Source organism: Musca autumnalis, unplaced genomic scaffold (genome assembly GCF_047663935.1).
Source record: "Musca autumnalis isolate F117 unplaced genomic scaffold, ASM4766393v1 scaffold_5, whole genome shotgun sequence".
In the NCBI taxonomy this organism is placed as follows: Eukaryota; Metazoa; Arthropoda; class Insecta; order Diptera; family Muscidae; genus Musca; species Musca autumnalis.
In genome coordinates this window covers 5,951,435-5,964,996 of record NW_027412088.1, presented here as the reverse complement: position 1 = coordinate 5,964,996, position 13,562 = coordinate 5,951,435, and the positions used below count along the sequence as shown (strand labels likewise).

General features: G+C 34.8%; 2 protein-coding genes across 22 annotated transcripts in view; one reads left to right on the top strand and one right to left on the bottom strand.

Moving 5' to 3' along the window:
* LOC141405362 (uncharacterized) overlaps nt 1–13,562 on the bottom strand; it is a 242,970-nt gene that overhangs the window by 149,469 nt on the left and 79,939 nt on the right. The gene's annotated exons all lie outside the window — the stretch shown is intronic.
* hlk (hulk) overlaps nt 1–13,562 on the top strand; it is a 112,743-nt gene that overhangs the window by 68,837 nt on the left and 30,344 nt on the right. For 14 of the 21 annotated variants that reach the window (XM_073989584.1, XM_073989597.1, XM_073989593.1 and 11 more), the window contains 5 exons: nt 520–834; nt 901–1,545; nt 1,615–1,797; nt 1,865–2,002; nt 2,197–2,379. In XM_073989584.1, the coding sequence (XP_073845685.1) occupies nt 520–834; nt 901–1,545; nt 1,615–1,797; nt 1,865–2,002; nt 2,197–2,379 (1,464 nt within the window). Of the gene's footprint in view, nt 1–519; nt 835–900; nt 1,546–1,614; nt 1,798–1,864; nt 2,003–2,196; nt 2,380–2,445; nt 2,497–8,135; nt 8,685–8,952; nt 10,961–13,562 lie in introns of those variants that run through there. The other 7 variants (XM_073989600.1, XM_073989599.1, XM_073989601.1 and 4 more) reach the window with 2 other exon arrangements.

The window sequence follows — 13,562 nt, the reverse complement described above, 5'->3', positions numbered from 1 at the left end:
GGTCATAGTTAACAAGCAGAAGAAAAAGAAGAGGGTTCTTTATTTTAGGTTTACCCAATTTGGAACGCAAATCTTTAACGAAATTAAGGTAGTATTTGTCTCAATACAAAATCCGTGAAAGGTATTTTGTGGTGTCTCAATGGTCGATGTCTGTCTGAGTGTTTAGGGGCTTTTGATGGAAGTGGCTTGCTTTTAAATATGGCTTTCTGTATATATAACGGTATAAACTGAAATAATTTCAATGTTGTATGACAAACTAACAAGGCCGGCCGAACAGGCCGGAGGATTACCAAACTAAAAAGAAATCTTCACATAACTTAAAAATTAACCAAAAAAAAAGAAGGCATTCAAAGTGGGGTAAATTGGATGTGTTATTTAAGAAGTCTGTTACCGGGACAGGAATTAGGATCCCAATATAGGATTTTGTAATTTCTAACTAGGATGTTTCCAGGAATTAGGTGTTGTTCTTCTAGTTGCCAAGTCGATATTTGATACTAATTGAACTTTGTTTTAACACAGACGACAAGGACCAAAAGAAATCCCAAAAGGTTTTGGCCGAATTGGAGAATATCGATGACGAGTGCGATCAAAATGACATTGCCTTCGTCAAGATCGATGATGATACCGAAGCCAAGGAATGGGGTATTGATGAAATCCCCTGCATTGTGTTGTTCGAACGCGGTATTCCCCATGTCTATGAAGGTGATCTCATGAAGGAAGACGAATTGCTCGGCTGGTTGGTACACCAGAAACGTTATTCCGAAATCCCCGAAGTTACCGATGAAATGAAAGACAAATTGATTGAGAGCACCGATCACTTGGCTGTTATCTTCTGTAAGTAGTACCACCATTTCTCTTTCATTTATGTAAGCACTCACCATCTAATTTTTATCGCCTTAGACGACAAAGATGACAAACAAGATATTCGCATTTTGAATGAATTGGAGAACATCGATGATGAATTGGAAAAGGAAGGCATTGTTATTGTGCGCATTGACAACGCTGCCGAGGCCAAGGAATATGGTTTGGATCACTTGCCCGCCTTGATCTATTTCGAGAACAAAATCCCCGCCCTCTATGAAGGCGATCTTATGAATGAAGATGAAGTCTTGGAATGGTTGATTCTCCAAAAGAAAACTGCCACCATTGAAGAAGTTACCGATGAAATATTGACCAACTTGGTTAATGACCATGAATATGTTGTTGTCTTCTTTACCGGCCCCTGTGAACCTGGTGAGAAATGTGACAAGACCTTGAATGCCTTGGAATCGATTGATGATGAATTGGATGAGACTGGCATTATTTTTGTCACCACCGAGGACACCACCATTGCCAAGAAACACAACATCAAGGTCTATCCCCAATTGGTGTTCTTTAGAAACCGTGATCCCCTTCTCTTCACCGGCGATTTGGAGGATGAAGATGAAGTTTTGGCCTGGATTACCGATGAGGATACCCTTGAGATCCCCGGCAAAATTGAAGAAGTCAACATTAAGATGTTGGATAAAATTTTGGCTGAAAACGATCATGTTGTTGTATTCTTCTGTAAGTTTATAGATAACAAACAAAATTGTTGGAGAAGGACAAAATCCTAACCCCATTTGTATTTTGCAGATGCCGAGGGTGACAAGAAATCGCAAAAGATTTTGAATGAATTGGAAAACATTGATGACGAATGCGAAGACAAGGATATTGACTTTGTCAAGACCTCCGATGATGATGTTCAAAAGGAATATGATTTGGCCGGTTTACCAGCTTTGGCTTTCTACAGACACAAATTCCGCACAATTTACACTGGTAGGAATGCAATGCATGTGTTTTTAGTTGTCATGTGAATTAACCAAATTCGGATTTTCCTCCCTAGGTGACCTAATGAAGGAAGATGAAATCTTGGAATGGATCCTTGAATTGCATGAATCCACTGCCGATGTCATTGAATCTGTTGATCGTAAAACATTGCAAGTTCTTATCAATGATGTTGAACATTTGGCTGTATTCTTCTGTAAGTAAATGTTGAATTAGCGAACCCGAAGGACTTTCTAACCTGCAGAGTCTTGTTATAAACTAAAACAACAATTATATTTTGCCTTCAAATAAAGGATGTCTTTACAATAAATCTGTGTTTCATCACTTATGTCGCTAAAGAAATACAAATTAACACAATAAATTATTATTGATTCCTTTCCCTCCTTTTAGATGATGACAAATGTGAATCTTGTTCTGATATTTTGGAAGAATTGGAAAACATCGATGATGACACCGACAAGCATGGCATTCAATTTGTCAAATCCAATGATGTTAAGTTGGCCCATGAGATCGGTATCTTTGCCTTCCCCGCCTTGGTCTACTATGAGACTGGCGTTCCAATCATGTATGATGGTAAGTGGAATAACCAGAGATGGCGACTTTTATTTCATTTATTTTTTATTTATTCTCATTTTTCAGGTAATCTCAAAAACGAAAACCGTGTACTGCAGTGGTTAATCAATCAAAAGAGTAAGCCAAATGACTTCCCTTACGCACATTCATAAAAAACCGACACAAATTGCCTTAAAAATGATTAACACCAAACTGTTTTCTCTTACACAAACTGTCTAAAAGTTTCTGTCTAAAGAACACTGCATTGTAACCAAGTAAGGTATCAGAAGAAGAAATGATCATTCTTTTGATAATATGAACAATGCTGATCATCTCCGAGAGAGATTGGTTCTTCAGCATTGTCACAAATTCATGTCCCCCACTCCCACCAAGATTTCTGCAAACACCGAAACAAAAGTATTTTTTCCAACATTCCAACAAATTATGATTTTATTTTGTTCTCCATAAATTTGTTTCCTTTTTTATTCTTTCCCCTTTTTTATGTAATTACAGTAGAGGTATTGAGAATGTTAATATTCGGCGCATTAAAAATTTTAAATCATAGTGTACCCAAAATAATGGCATTAGTTTCTTGGCTCTAAATCTTTTATAGCATTCGACAACGACAAACTGCATAACTACGTCGAATACGATCTTTGAAAATATTCTATCTCTACAAGGGCTCGGTGCGACATGTGTACGTCGTACCGGCCTAAATCTCAACTTCTACGTCGTTCGTTCCTTCTTTTTATCTAATGCTAACTACTCTAAGACTGATTTTGAACCAATTTGGCAACACTATTTCTCTAATAATCTAGGTACAACAACAAAACACTTGAAGGTTTTTATGGTTCATGCTAACGTTGTTGGTTGTTTTTTTTATTTTCAATTTTCTTAATTTTGAAATGGTATTCACATCCCTGTAGATTTGAAATTTCTAAAGTTTACAAAGCTTGGTTGATGATTCCTTCCTATCCTTCTTTGCCAACACTTGTTTGAATCTCTTAGGTTGGTTCCAATAATCTATCAATTAAAACTTTTTTAGACCCATGTGAACAAGTAGTGGTACAGATGGTATAATTGTGACATAAATTTTCGAGTGTATAATTAAAAAATAGACATATACTTACCTTGATGTAACCTTGTCAAAATTCAACGAATAATTAAATTAAAATAATAACAAATTAAGTCCCAATTTACATTAGGCGAGTTTACTTGCGGCAATTGTCAGTTTGATGGTAACCCTTTGCCTCTCAGCCCCCTCTCTCACCTACAAACTGACAATTGCCGAAAGTAAACTCGCCTAATTTAAATTGGGACTAATATTTTTTTGTATATATTGATAGATAAAGAATACAGACGACATTAAAGATAAAGATTCCCAAAACAAAAAACATTATTTCATGTTCACCTCTAAGTAGCAAAAAATATGGCCTGAAGAACAAACGTACTTTGACAATTATATTTAAAAAGGAGAAAAGAAGTGGCTCCTAATATTGGGACATTTCAGGACCCATATCTCAGGATATCCTTGTTCATTTTTCCCAGACATTTCAACAGCTTGTGACCGTTGCAATCTATTCTGGGCAACCAAACTCTTGAACGAGGTATTATGGAATATCCCGGACCGAGATCAGCCTCACGTTGACGACGTCTCAATCATACTTCAGCTTAGCTATGTTTTTTTTTCAGGAATATCTTTGAAAACTCGTTGCATTTAACGCAGTCGAAATAGGGCAAACACATGTAACACGACTTCTTCCCAGTTTCTACTTTACCCTCGTTGTCGGTGGCCAGGCAGCCATCAAGTTGTCCTTAAAGACTTCGTTGAAGGTTTTTTTTATATTTCAGCTTTTTGGCTAAATACACTTTGATACGACCAAAAATGTGCCTCATTGAAATACTTGGGGTCTAGTGTGTTTGGACGAAATCTGTTTCAGAAAATTTGGAGTCGATTGAGCAATGTCCGTCCGACGGTCTGGTCTCTCGAACGAAGCAATCTATCGAGTCCAAAAACTGGCATTCGTAATATTTTGTCCAAACTTAGTTAAAGTTCGAAGATGGACATTCCTACCTGCACCTCCCCCACAAAACTCGAAAAATGTTCGCTAAAATGGTGCGCACATAAACTCCCGAAGGAAGTAAGCGAATTAGTCATAACGAGCGAAATCTGTTTCAGACAGTTTGGAGTCGATTGAGCAATGTCCGTCCGACGGTCTGGTTGGTGCACACGATAACTCTCGAACGAAGCAAACGATCGAGTCCAAAATCTGGCATTCGTCATATTTTGTCCAAACTTAGTTTAAGTTCGAAGATGGACATTCCTTCCTGCACCTCCCCCACAAAAGTCGAACAATGTTCGCTAAAATGGTGCGCACAATAACTCTCGAAGGCAGTTAGCGAATTGGTCATAATTTTGCATATGGTAATATTACTTTCAGGCATAGATCGGGTTCGAATATGGACAATATCGGTCCACTCCTTCGGGTACCCCCAACATTTTACAGCAGATTGTCCTTGCGGCCCCCTTTTCGATGGAACAGTTTTGTTCGGGGGCAAGTCTATAATGACAAATCCACAAGATAACTCCAGTAGGGAATTAGTGATTGGTTCAAATTCGTATTATTTCATCTATTTCCTGATAACTGACTGGTTAAAATATGGACTATAACGTCCTTCGGTTACCTACCACCCAAAATTTGGGAAAAGTGCGCTTTAAAAGCTCATCTCGGATCGTTATAAAATTTTTCTCCAAAAGGTTCTTCTTGCAGGCCCTGTTACGTCGGTGCATTTTTAGAGAGTACATCTCTGTCAGCACAGCTAAATTATACCTTCTTACTTGTTATTGTTAAATACCGTGGTATTGTGCACAGAGCTCCGAAATACTCGCTCGAATTCTACTCGCGTGTGAAATTTGAGCGAGGTCGAGGGGGAGTACTCCCGCGAGCCGAACTTCGGAACAACCCAGTCTGGACCTCCGACCACCCTCTTCCAAACTTCGAAACCACCTCCTCTGGGCCTACGACCACCCTCTTCCGAACTTCGGAACATACTCCACTGGACCTCCGACCAAACTCCTCCGAACTTCGGAACAACCTCCTCTGACCACCGACCACCCTCTCCGAACTTCGGAACAACCTCCTCTGGACCTCCGACCACCCACTTCCGAACTTCGGAACAACCTCCTCTGGGCCTCCGACCACCCTCCTCCGAACTTCGGAACAAGCTCCTCTGGACCTCCGACCACCCTCTCCGAACTTCACAACAAGCCCCACTGGACCTCCAAACACCTTGCACATTCCATATTCAGTCCACAGGAACATCAAAACCTGTTCGCTACTACAAACGCAACAACACACAAACAGCAAAAAGTATTTTTTTTCACTCAATTCGAGAAAACTTGTACTCTATTGGGAGTATTTTCACTCGCACTCTTTTTTTTCAACCAAGAGTACTCGCGAGTGCTCCCAAATAAAACAAAAGACTGGAGAGTAAACTTCTTGTAAAACTCGTACTCTTGGAGAGTAAACTTCTTGTAAAACTCGTACTCTTCAAGTACTCCCTCTCGCAGGTATTTTTCACTCGCGAGTAAAAACGAGTAAATCGGAGCTCTGATTGTGCTTTAGCTTCTTTACGTTCTTGAAAAAAGGTTGACATTTTGTGTGGGAGAGGACCTATATAGTCCATATTAGATTTTAAGCTATGTCTGGAAGAAATATAACGAGATGTCCAAACATACTTGGGGTCCAAAAGTATTATTTCAATAAGATACAGTTTATCAAAATGTTCGAAATAGATTAAAAGTAGAGTACTACGAGTGGAAAACTAAATATTTTGTTGCCCATTTGTGTGTTTATATATGTGTGTAGTAGCAAACCACACTAACATATGCTTAGTTGGTTGGTCGTTTGCAGCTGTAGTTTTTAAAAAACCTCCACACATACAAGTAAAATAACGGTAACACAAAAACGAAAAGATTACTCGACTAGAGTGAAATCTCCTCGATTTCGAGCGTATTGTACTCTCACTCGAGTGCGTTGTTATCGAGTGGCATAAAAAATAGAGTATACTCTACTACTCTACTCTACTTGAGGAAGTACTCCCGCTCAAATTCGAGCTTGCTTCACTCTATACTCGAATTCGACATCAGACAATATCGTTATATGTGTTGGTACATAAACCTATATTTGCAATTTTCCAAATTCAAATAGTGTAACAAATTACCGGTATTTCGGTCAGAAAATTTAACAAAAAACCTCTGAAAAACATAAAATCCGGCCATACTGTTATGTGGGGGTTATATTACATCGTGGACCTATACCGACAATCCTGTGTAGAAAATTTTTGTAGCCACATTAAAGACTGAGTACCAATTTGAAGACACTTCGGTTCGATAATGTGTTTAAAAAGCTTCAAAATATCGGAAATTAGTCTTTAACGTTCAATGAAGGCAATATTAAAATATATACCGACAACTCTCTGAAAATATTATAGCCCTACTGCAGAGAAAATACCAATTTCAGCAAAAATGATAATCAGTCGGTACCGGTCTATAGAGACAATATCAAAACATGAACCTACAAAGTGTGGTTTTATTACAAAACAATGCAATATTATGCACTCGAAAAATCGACATGTCTACAACACTACATTTCACAGTGTACCACGTGCTACGTATCTACCGAATTCAATGACCCCCTGATCCATCAAAGAAAAAAGAAAAAAAACAAAACTTGAACAATGCATGTTTTAATTTTAAACCTAACAGAAAACTCTTAATAAAGCACTAACTGTATAAATGTTTGTGGAACTGTAAAAACACATTCTCTGACTAACAAGCAACTGAAAAAATATTAATAATTTTGCTAAAAAAAAAAAACAATAATCAAATCAAATTCAGAAACATAGCTGACACAATGTTTTGTTAAAAAAACCAAAAAAAAAATATTCTTATTTTTTAATGTTCAATAAATTATTAACAAAAACTTTGCTAATTGATGATGAACGAAGAATGAAAGAAGAAGATATAAAAAATACAATCTAATTGAAATGAACTGATAGTTGTTAATTACAAAATATTGAATAAAAAATATCAAATAAGAATGCCCACACACTGTGTAAAAAAACATTTATAATTGAAAAAAAAATATTGTAAAAATATTTTAGAAAAATTGGAAATACCATGAATTGTTACTTTTATGTTAATTGAAAAAAGAAATACAACTTCTTGTTAAATTTGTTGCCAACCACTTACTCTCCACCCTCACAAAGTCCAACCATTAAAGAGAACTCTTAAAATTGTAATGTCAGCATCAAAAGCATTTTGTCAGTTAAGTTTTTGTCTCAGTATAGCTCTCTTGAGCATAATGATCTACTATTTTTTCTATATTGCGTTGATCTATTTTTTATAAAAAAAAAGTTAAGAAAAATTTTATACAAAAGCACGCTTTTTAATAATTTTGTAAATGCAAAAAATTTCTTTGTTTTGTTAATTTTTATGAAAAAAAAAAAACGAAAAAAAAATCTTTCCAAAAACAAACAAAAAGTTACCAAAAAACAAACGAACGAAAAAAGCTACTAACTTTTTCACTGTCTATATAAAAGAGTTTTTTTAAACCAACAGAGAATTGTATTGAGAATTCTCTGGCCTTTGTTAATTTGTAATTTTTTTCTTGTTTAACAACATTTTCTTTGCCTTAATGTTGATGACGTTGAATGAATGAATGATGATTTTTGAACTGAAATCTGACAAAATGTTTTTGTTTGTTTGTGTACAGATGACGAATGTTTCTATGTTGGATTGGGTCATGAAGGCCGTTCAGCTAAGCGTGGCAACAATTATGTGCCCGAACACTACCAACCATTCCAATGCTGTCCAACTAAATTGGAAAAGTCAACTAAAGTTCCTAAAATGACTGCTCAGAGAATAGGACATAGCAAAGGTGGCGATAACGACAAGCATCCAGGCAATTTTCAATTTGGAACACCCGAATCGACACCCATCCCCAGCACCAAGAGCTCCTCCTCGACAAAGGCTAGTGCCGGCGGCAAAAAGTCCAAGTCCAAGGTCACCAAGAAACCTGTAGTCCCCGAAAGCGATGAAGATGATGATGATGAGGATGATGACGACGAGGATGACGATGATGACGACGATGAGGTGCCTGAGAAATTAGTCAAAGTCTCCTATGCTAATAGCCGCAGCAAATCATCAGCTAAGAAACCCGCCGAAACTAAACCCATCCCTGCTGCCAGTACCAAAACTGCTTCTGCCAAATCCTCGAAAAAGACTCTTGCCAAAAATGACGATAAATTGAATGTCAAAACCGGTACGTTCGAATCTGAACTTAGTAAATTTCTTGTTTGGTAGATTTCTCTCCCTTGTTACCTTTGAAAAGAAAATCAAAAAATTTAGTTCGCATGAGATCCCTTCATTAACCCCTCCCACACTTCCTTTTTAAATCCAAGAAAAGGGGGGTTTTAATTAAAGTACTTGCCCCCACCCCCTTTTTCAGACAAAATGTTTTATCTTAGCCATAAATCGTTAAGTTTTTGTCTTTTTCCTCTATTTTTTCTTTTCTCTCTTCTCTTTTATAGGCATAAACTATTTGCAAAAACGACTAAAACATTTGTATAACCTAATTTTTCAGGATATCTCGCTGTAGGTGGAAGGAAACATTTCGACTGACTAAAAATGAAATAATTAACACAATAGACCAAACACCCACCTCTTCCTCCAAAACACCAATAGACACATAGACACACTCAAACATACACACCCACATAACAATAATGCCTAAAATCCAAAACAAAAAGTTTTCAAAATTTTGCAAGAGTTTTTTTCGTCACAACCAAAAAATAATACCAGACTAAAATAAAACGCAATAGCCGCAGCTGCCGATGCTTCCCGGAACCCACTTCTCAATTGATCTGCTTCGAAGCGTGCAGAAATCCGCCGATCGACTCACCACCTACTAATAGCACTTTTTAAGTTTTTTGGAAATAGCCGATCAAAACAAAAAACTATCACCGCCATTACCACCATTTATTTTTTCTATGGTCAAAATGGTCCTAAAGCGGCTTTGGACAATGAGTTTCTCTCTTCAAAATGTTCACTGCTCAAAATGTTGACAAGCCGGAGAAATTTGCTTTTGGGAGTTTCCATTGTTCAAAGTTCCTTTAAGACCACCTCAAAATTATAAGCATTTTTATTAGTTTTTTTTTTAATTTTTTGCCATAAAAGCTTTGTTCAAATCTGTAGCAGTTCATACTTATAAAAACAAACAAATTTACTTAACTATTTTTAAAAGAATTTTTTACTCTCATACTTTTTTCCTCACCTTTCTCTTTTGATACTAGTTTTTATTATTCTTTAAAAAAAAAGCTACAACTTAAACTAAACTTTAAAGCTCACAAATACTCGCTCGTATGAATCTCATTTTCCAAACTATTGCAATCCCAGTTTGCTTAAATTAAAACAAATGTTGGGCCGTAATATCGGGATTCTCCTTTACATTTTTTACTTGTTTCCAAAACGGAGCTTGAGGAATGTTAAACCTGAATTTTAATGTGAAAAACTTGATTTCTTAAACTTTGAAGAGTCGGAATTTTCCCATTTCAAGCCGAGAACATCCGATTTTTCTGTGGGAGAGCATTTTTGAAAATGAGTTTCTGGTTAATATTTTTCTACTTCACTTTAAATGCTTTAAATTAAAAATAAATAAATCAATAACAAACTAGGAGTTCATAAAATAATTTTCACAATGCTTAGTTACAATTAAACATAAAAAAATAATAATGTGTAAACATTTTCTCTCTCAGTTGTTGTTGTAGATCCATAATACAGTTTTTGTTAAATCTTAAATATTGAATTTTTATTTTTGTAATATTTTGTTATGTTTGTAAATGAAAATAACCTTAAGGCTGATGTCGGAAGGATTGATAGGAACAACACTTTACAAGAGTTTCCTTCCTTATTGATAACAAAATATGTCAAAGAGAACAAAGACTTTATTTCTGAATAGAAATTGCCCTTCCATCAGTCAATCTGACATCGTCTTAATGTTGTTTTCATATTCTTTTGTTTTAAATTTTTGTTATCGATATTAAAAATATCGAATTAATTTTATTTATAAAGGCATAATTGAAAATTATGCCAATGTCAATTTTTATTGGGGGCAACATGTATGTATGTACCCTAACAATCAGAGCAATTTTGAAACATCTTTAATATATGTTCTGTATAACAAAAACACTTTGTAAGACCATATTTTAGGCAAAACTTGCTTAAATGTGGTCACCATAAATAAATTTGTAATTTTTTTATAATTCATAAGAGCTCTCTTTTTCTCTTTAATATAACTTTTATACCTAAATAAATAGAAATATTGTAAACAAATGAAATTTTTGAAATGTAAATTTTGTTCTTTAATTATGAAAAAATAAACTTCTATTTGTAATCAAAGCAACAAAACTTTGACATGAGTTTACGAACAAATCCTGTTCTTACCATAAACAAAAACTATTTTGTAAAAAACAAACAATTTTGTAATGATGAAAATAATAATAATAAAACAGAGCTCCAAGCTGATATCAAAAACCAAAACACAAGCTAGTACTTTTAAGTTAATCAAATATAATAAGAAACTCTAAATTGTAACTGTATATGAAATATTTGTGAAACAACTATCAGTTCATTTTTTAAACCAAAAGAAAACACATTTAAGAAACAATCTTCATATCCACAGTAGATTTTAAATTGACAAATTTGGTCTTAGGAAACAGTTGTTTTATCTACGAAATTTAGATAAAGTAAAAACCAAGGAAAACAAATCATTGGAAATAATATCAAATTTAAAAAATATAAAATCTGTATTCAGATGTGAAGAAGAAACAAAAAAAATCATGTCAAATTCGGCCGAGCCGAAATTTTGAATTCTTTTACCATAGGGAAAGCCGAAATCTTCTAAAGACATGAGCAGATTCTTAAAAATACAAAAGATAAAAGTCAGCGAGGTACTATCTTTAATTTTTATTCAAGTAAACTGTAGACATATATAAAACTATACAGGGGGCTATATATGCTATTGTAAGGGGTTGTACTAAAACATAGTTTATCCCCTATTTTTGTGTGGGGAGTTTACAGCCGAGAAATCCCAATGTTAGTTTTCTCTAATTCGTTAGATAAACATAGGTGAACTTTAAAAAAGAAATCAGGACATACAGTTATATTAATGTTTTTTGACCACTAAGAACCTAAAACACCTCATTAAATGGGATCCCATTAGAATCTTATGCCCTTACCTAAACCGGTCAAAATTTACCTAATTTCGCACCAATATTGGTTATATCTCAGAAAACAACAGGAATTTATTTCAGAGTCATTAGAAAAAACGAACAAACCAATCAAGAAGAACTGCGTTTAGTGCAGCAAACTCGACCAAATATAATATATCAATAATATTGCCTTATGTTATTTCCACGGTATGTTATATGTAAATATTAGGGTTATGAATTTTTGACCTTTTTTCTCAAAAATGATTTCCTGTTGCGAGAGTGAATGAACTTGTACCTATTGATTTTTGCCATTTGAAAAAAATGTTGTTTTTTTTTTTTTTTTTGAAGAAAATATCATGAAATAAAAAAAATCTCAAAAAAAATATTTCCTGTTGCTCGAATGAATGACCTTTTGCCTATTAATAACTAAACTAATTTTTATTCCATTTAAATATTGAAAAAGGTCACGCACAAACCACTTTCAATTGATCTGATATATGGAATAAAGTTATATATGATATAAAATGATATATATGTAATGATATGGTGATAAAATTGGTGAGATACAAATGCCTATGTCATTTTGGTTATGTCGTGTGGCTTTAAAGCAGGCCTGCTCAAGGTGCGCACCTGAGCTGTCGGTGTGTGTCAATTTTCTCACACACACAATTTAAAAAGAGAGCTTTTGTTTTTGTTTTGAATATTTTCAAAATTAAAAATCAGTCTCTATTGAACATTCAATGAGGAAGGTTCTGTTTTCGAATTTGTCTATGAATTTATATGCGTACACTGAAAAAATGAATGAAGATACTGAATACGAATTTTTATTTGCCTAAAATTTTTACGGCAAATTAGAGTGTTTGGTTTGTCAACGCACTTTGGTTTGTCACGAACTTGATTTGCAACAAATTATAACATCAACAGTCACATTTGGTCAAAATAAAATAACACTGTGTGTAATTTTTTGAGTCATGTTTTATTAACCATATTCTGACACCACAGTGTGATAGAACACCAAAAATGAGAAGACACGTGTCTCTCCGTTTTTCCCTATCTCATCAACTTTCGCGGTTATAGGCTTCCAAAGGTTTGATGCTTTGATGTACAAAGGGTCATTTATTCAGGAATATAACTTCCAAACCGTTAGGAAATTTGAATTTATCTCGGAGGCAAAGTTGTAGCTCTTGTCTTAAAGAATAAAAATTGTGAACACATATAATCCATCAACCTTCATCTGCAAGGCCAAAATCGCCAGGGTCCAATTTCTTTTAAAAATTTTCTCAAGTTTTGTTATACAGCTTTCAAACCGATCAAAATTGGAGCAAACGACCAATTAGAAAAATGTACCTTAGATCTTAGTAAACAATTTTCTACAACATACGAACTCTGTAGAAACAGATCTTAATGGTCAAAATAGCAAAACAATTGCGACTTTTATCCTCTTTTCTTGGCTTCTGCTCCATAGATATTAAACCGTTCAAAATTCAAGAAAACAATCAACCACAATATTGTAGCAAAGGCTTCAATAAACAACTTTCGGGAATATGCGACATGTCTATGAACGGTTCTTAATGGCAAAAATAGCAAAACTCTTTTGAAAATATCCAATTTTTATACTTTTTTCTCCGACTCTGGTCCAAAGATACGCAACCGCCCAAAAATTAAGTATACCGTCAACTACAAAAATGTACCTCAGATTTCAACAAACAAGTTTCTAGAACAAATGAAGTCTCTAGGAACAATTCTTCAAGTTCAAAATTAAATTATTTTAGATCATTCTTTCCTGTTCAGGTCTGTAAATAACAAACCTTTAAAATTTCCTTGAGTTTTTAACAGTTTGTTATTTCCAAACCTGAGCAGGGGGAATGTTAAAAACATTTAATTGTTCGTGAATTTCAGCCCTAGGAATCATTCCTAGAATCTTCATATGT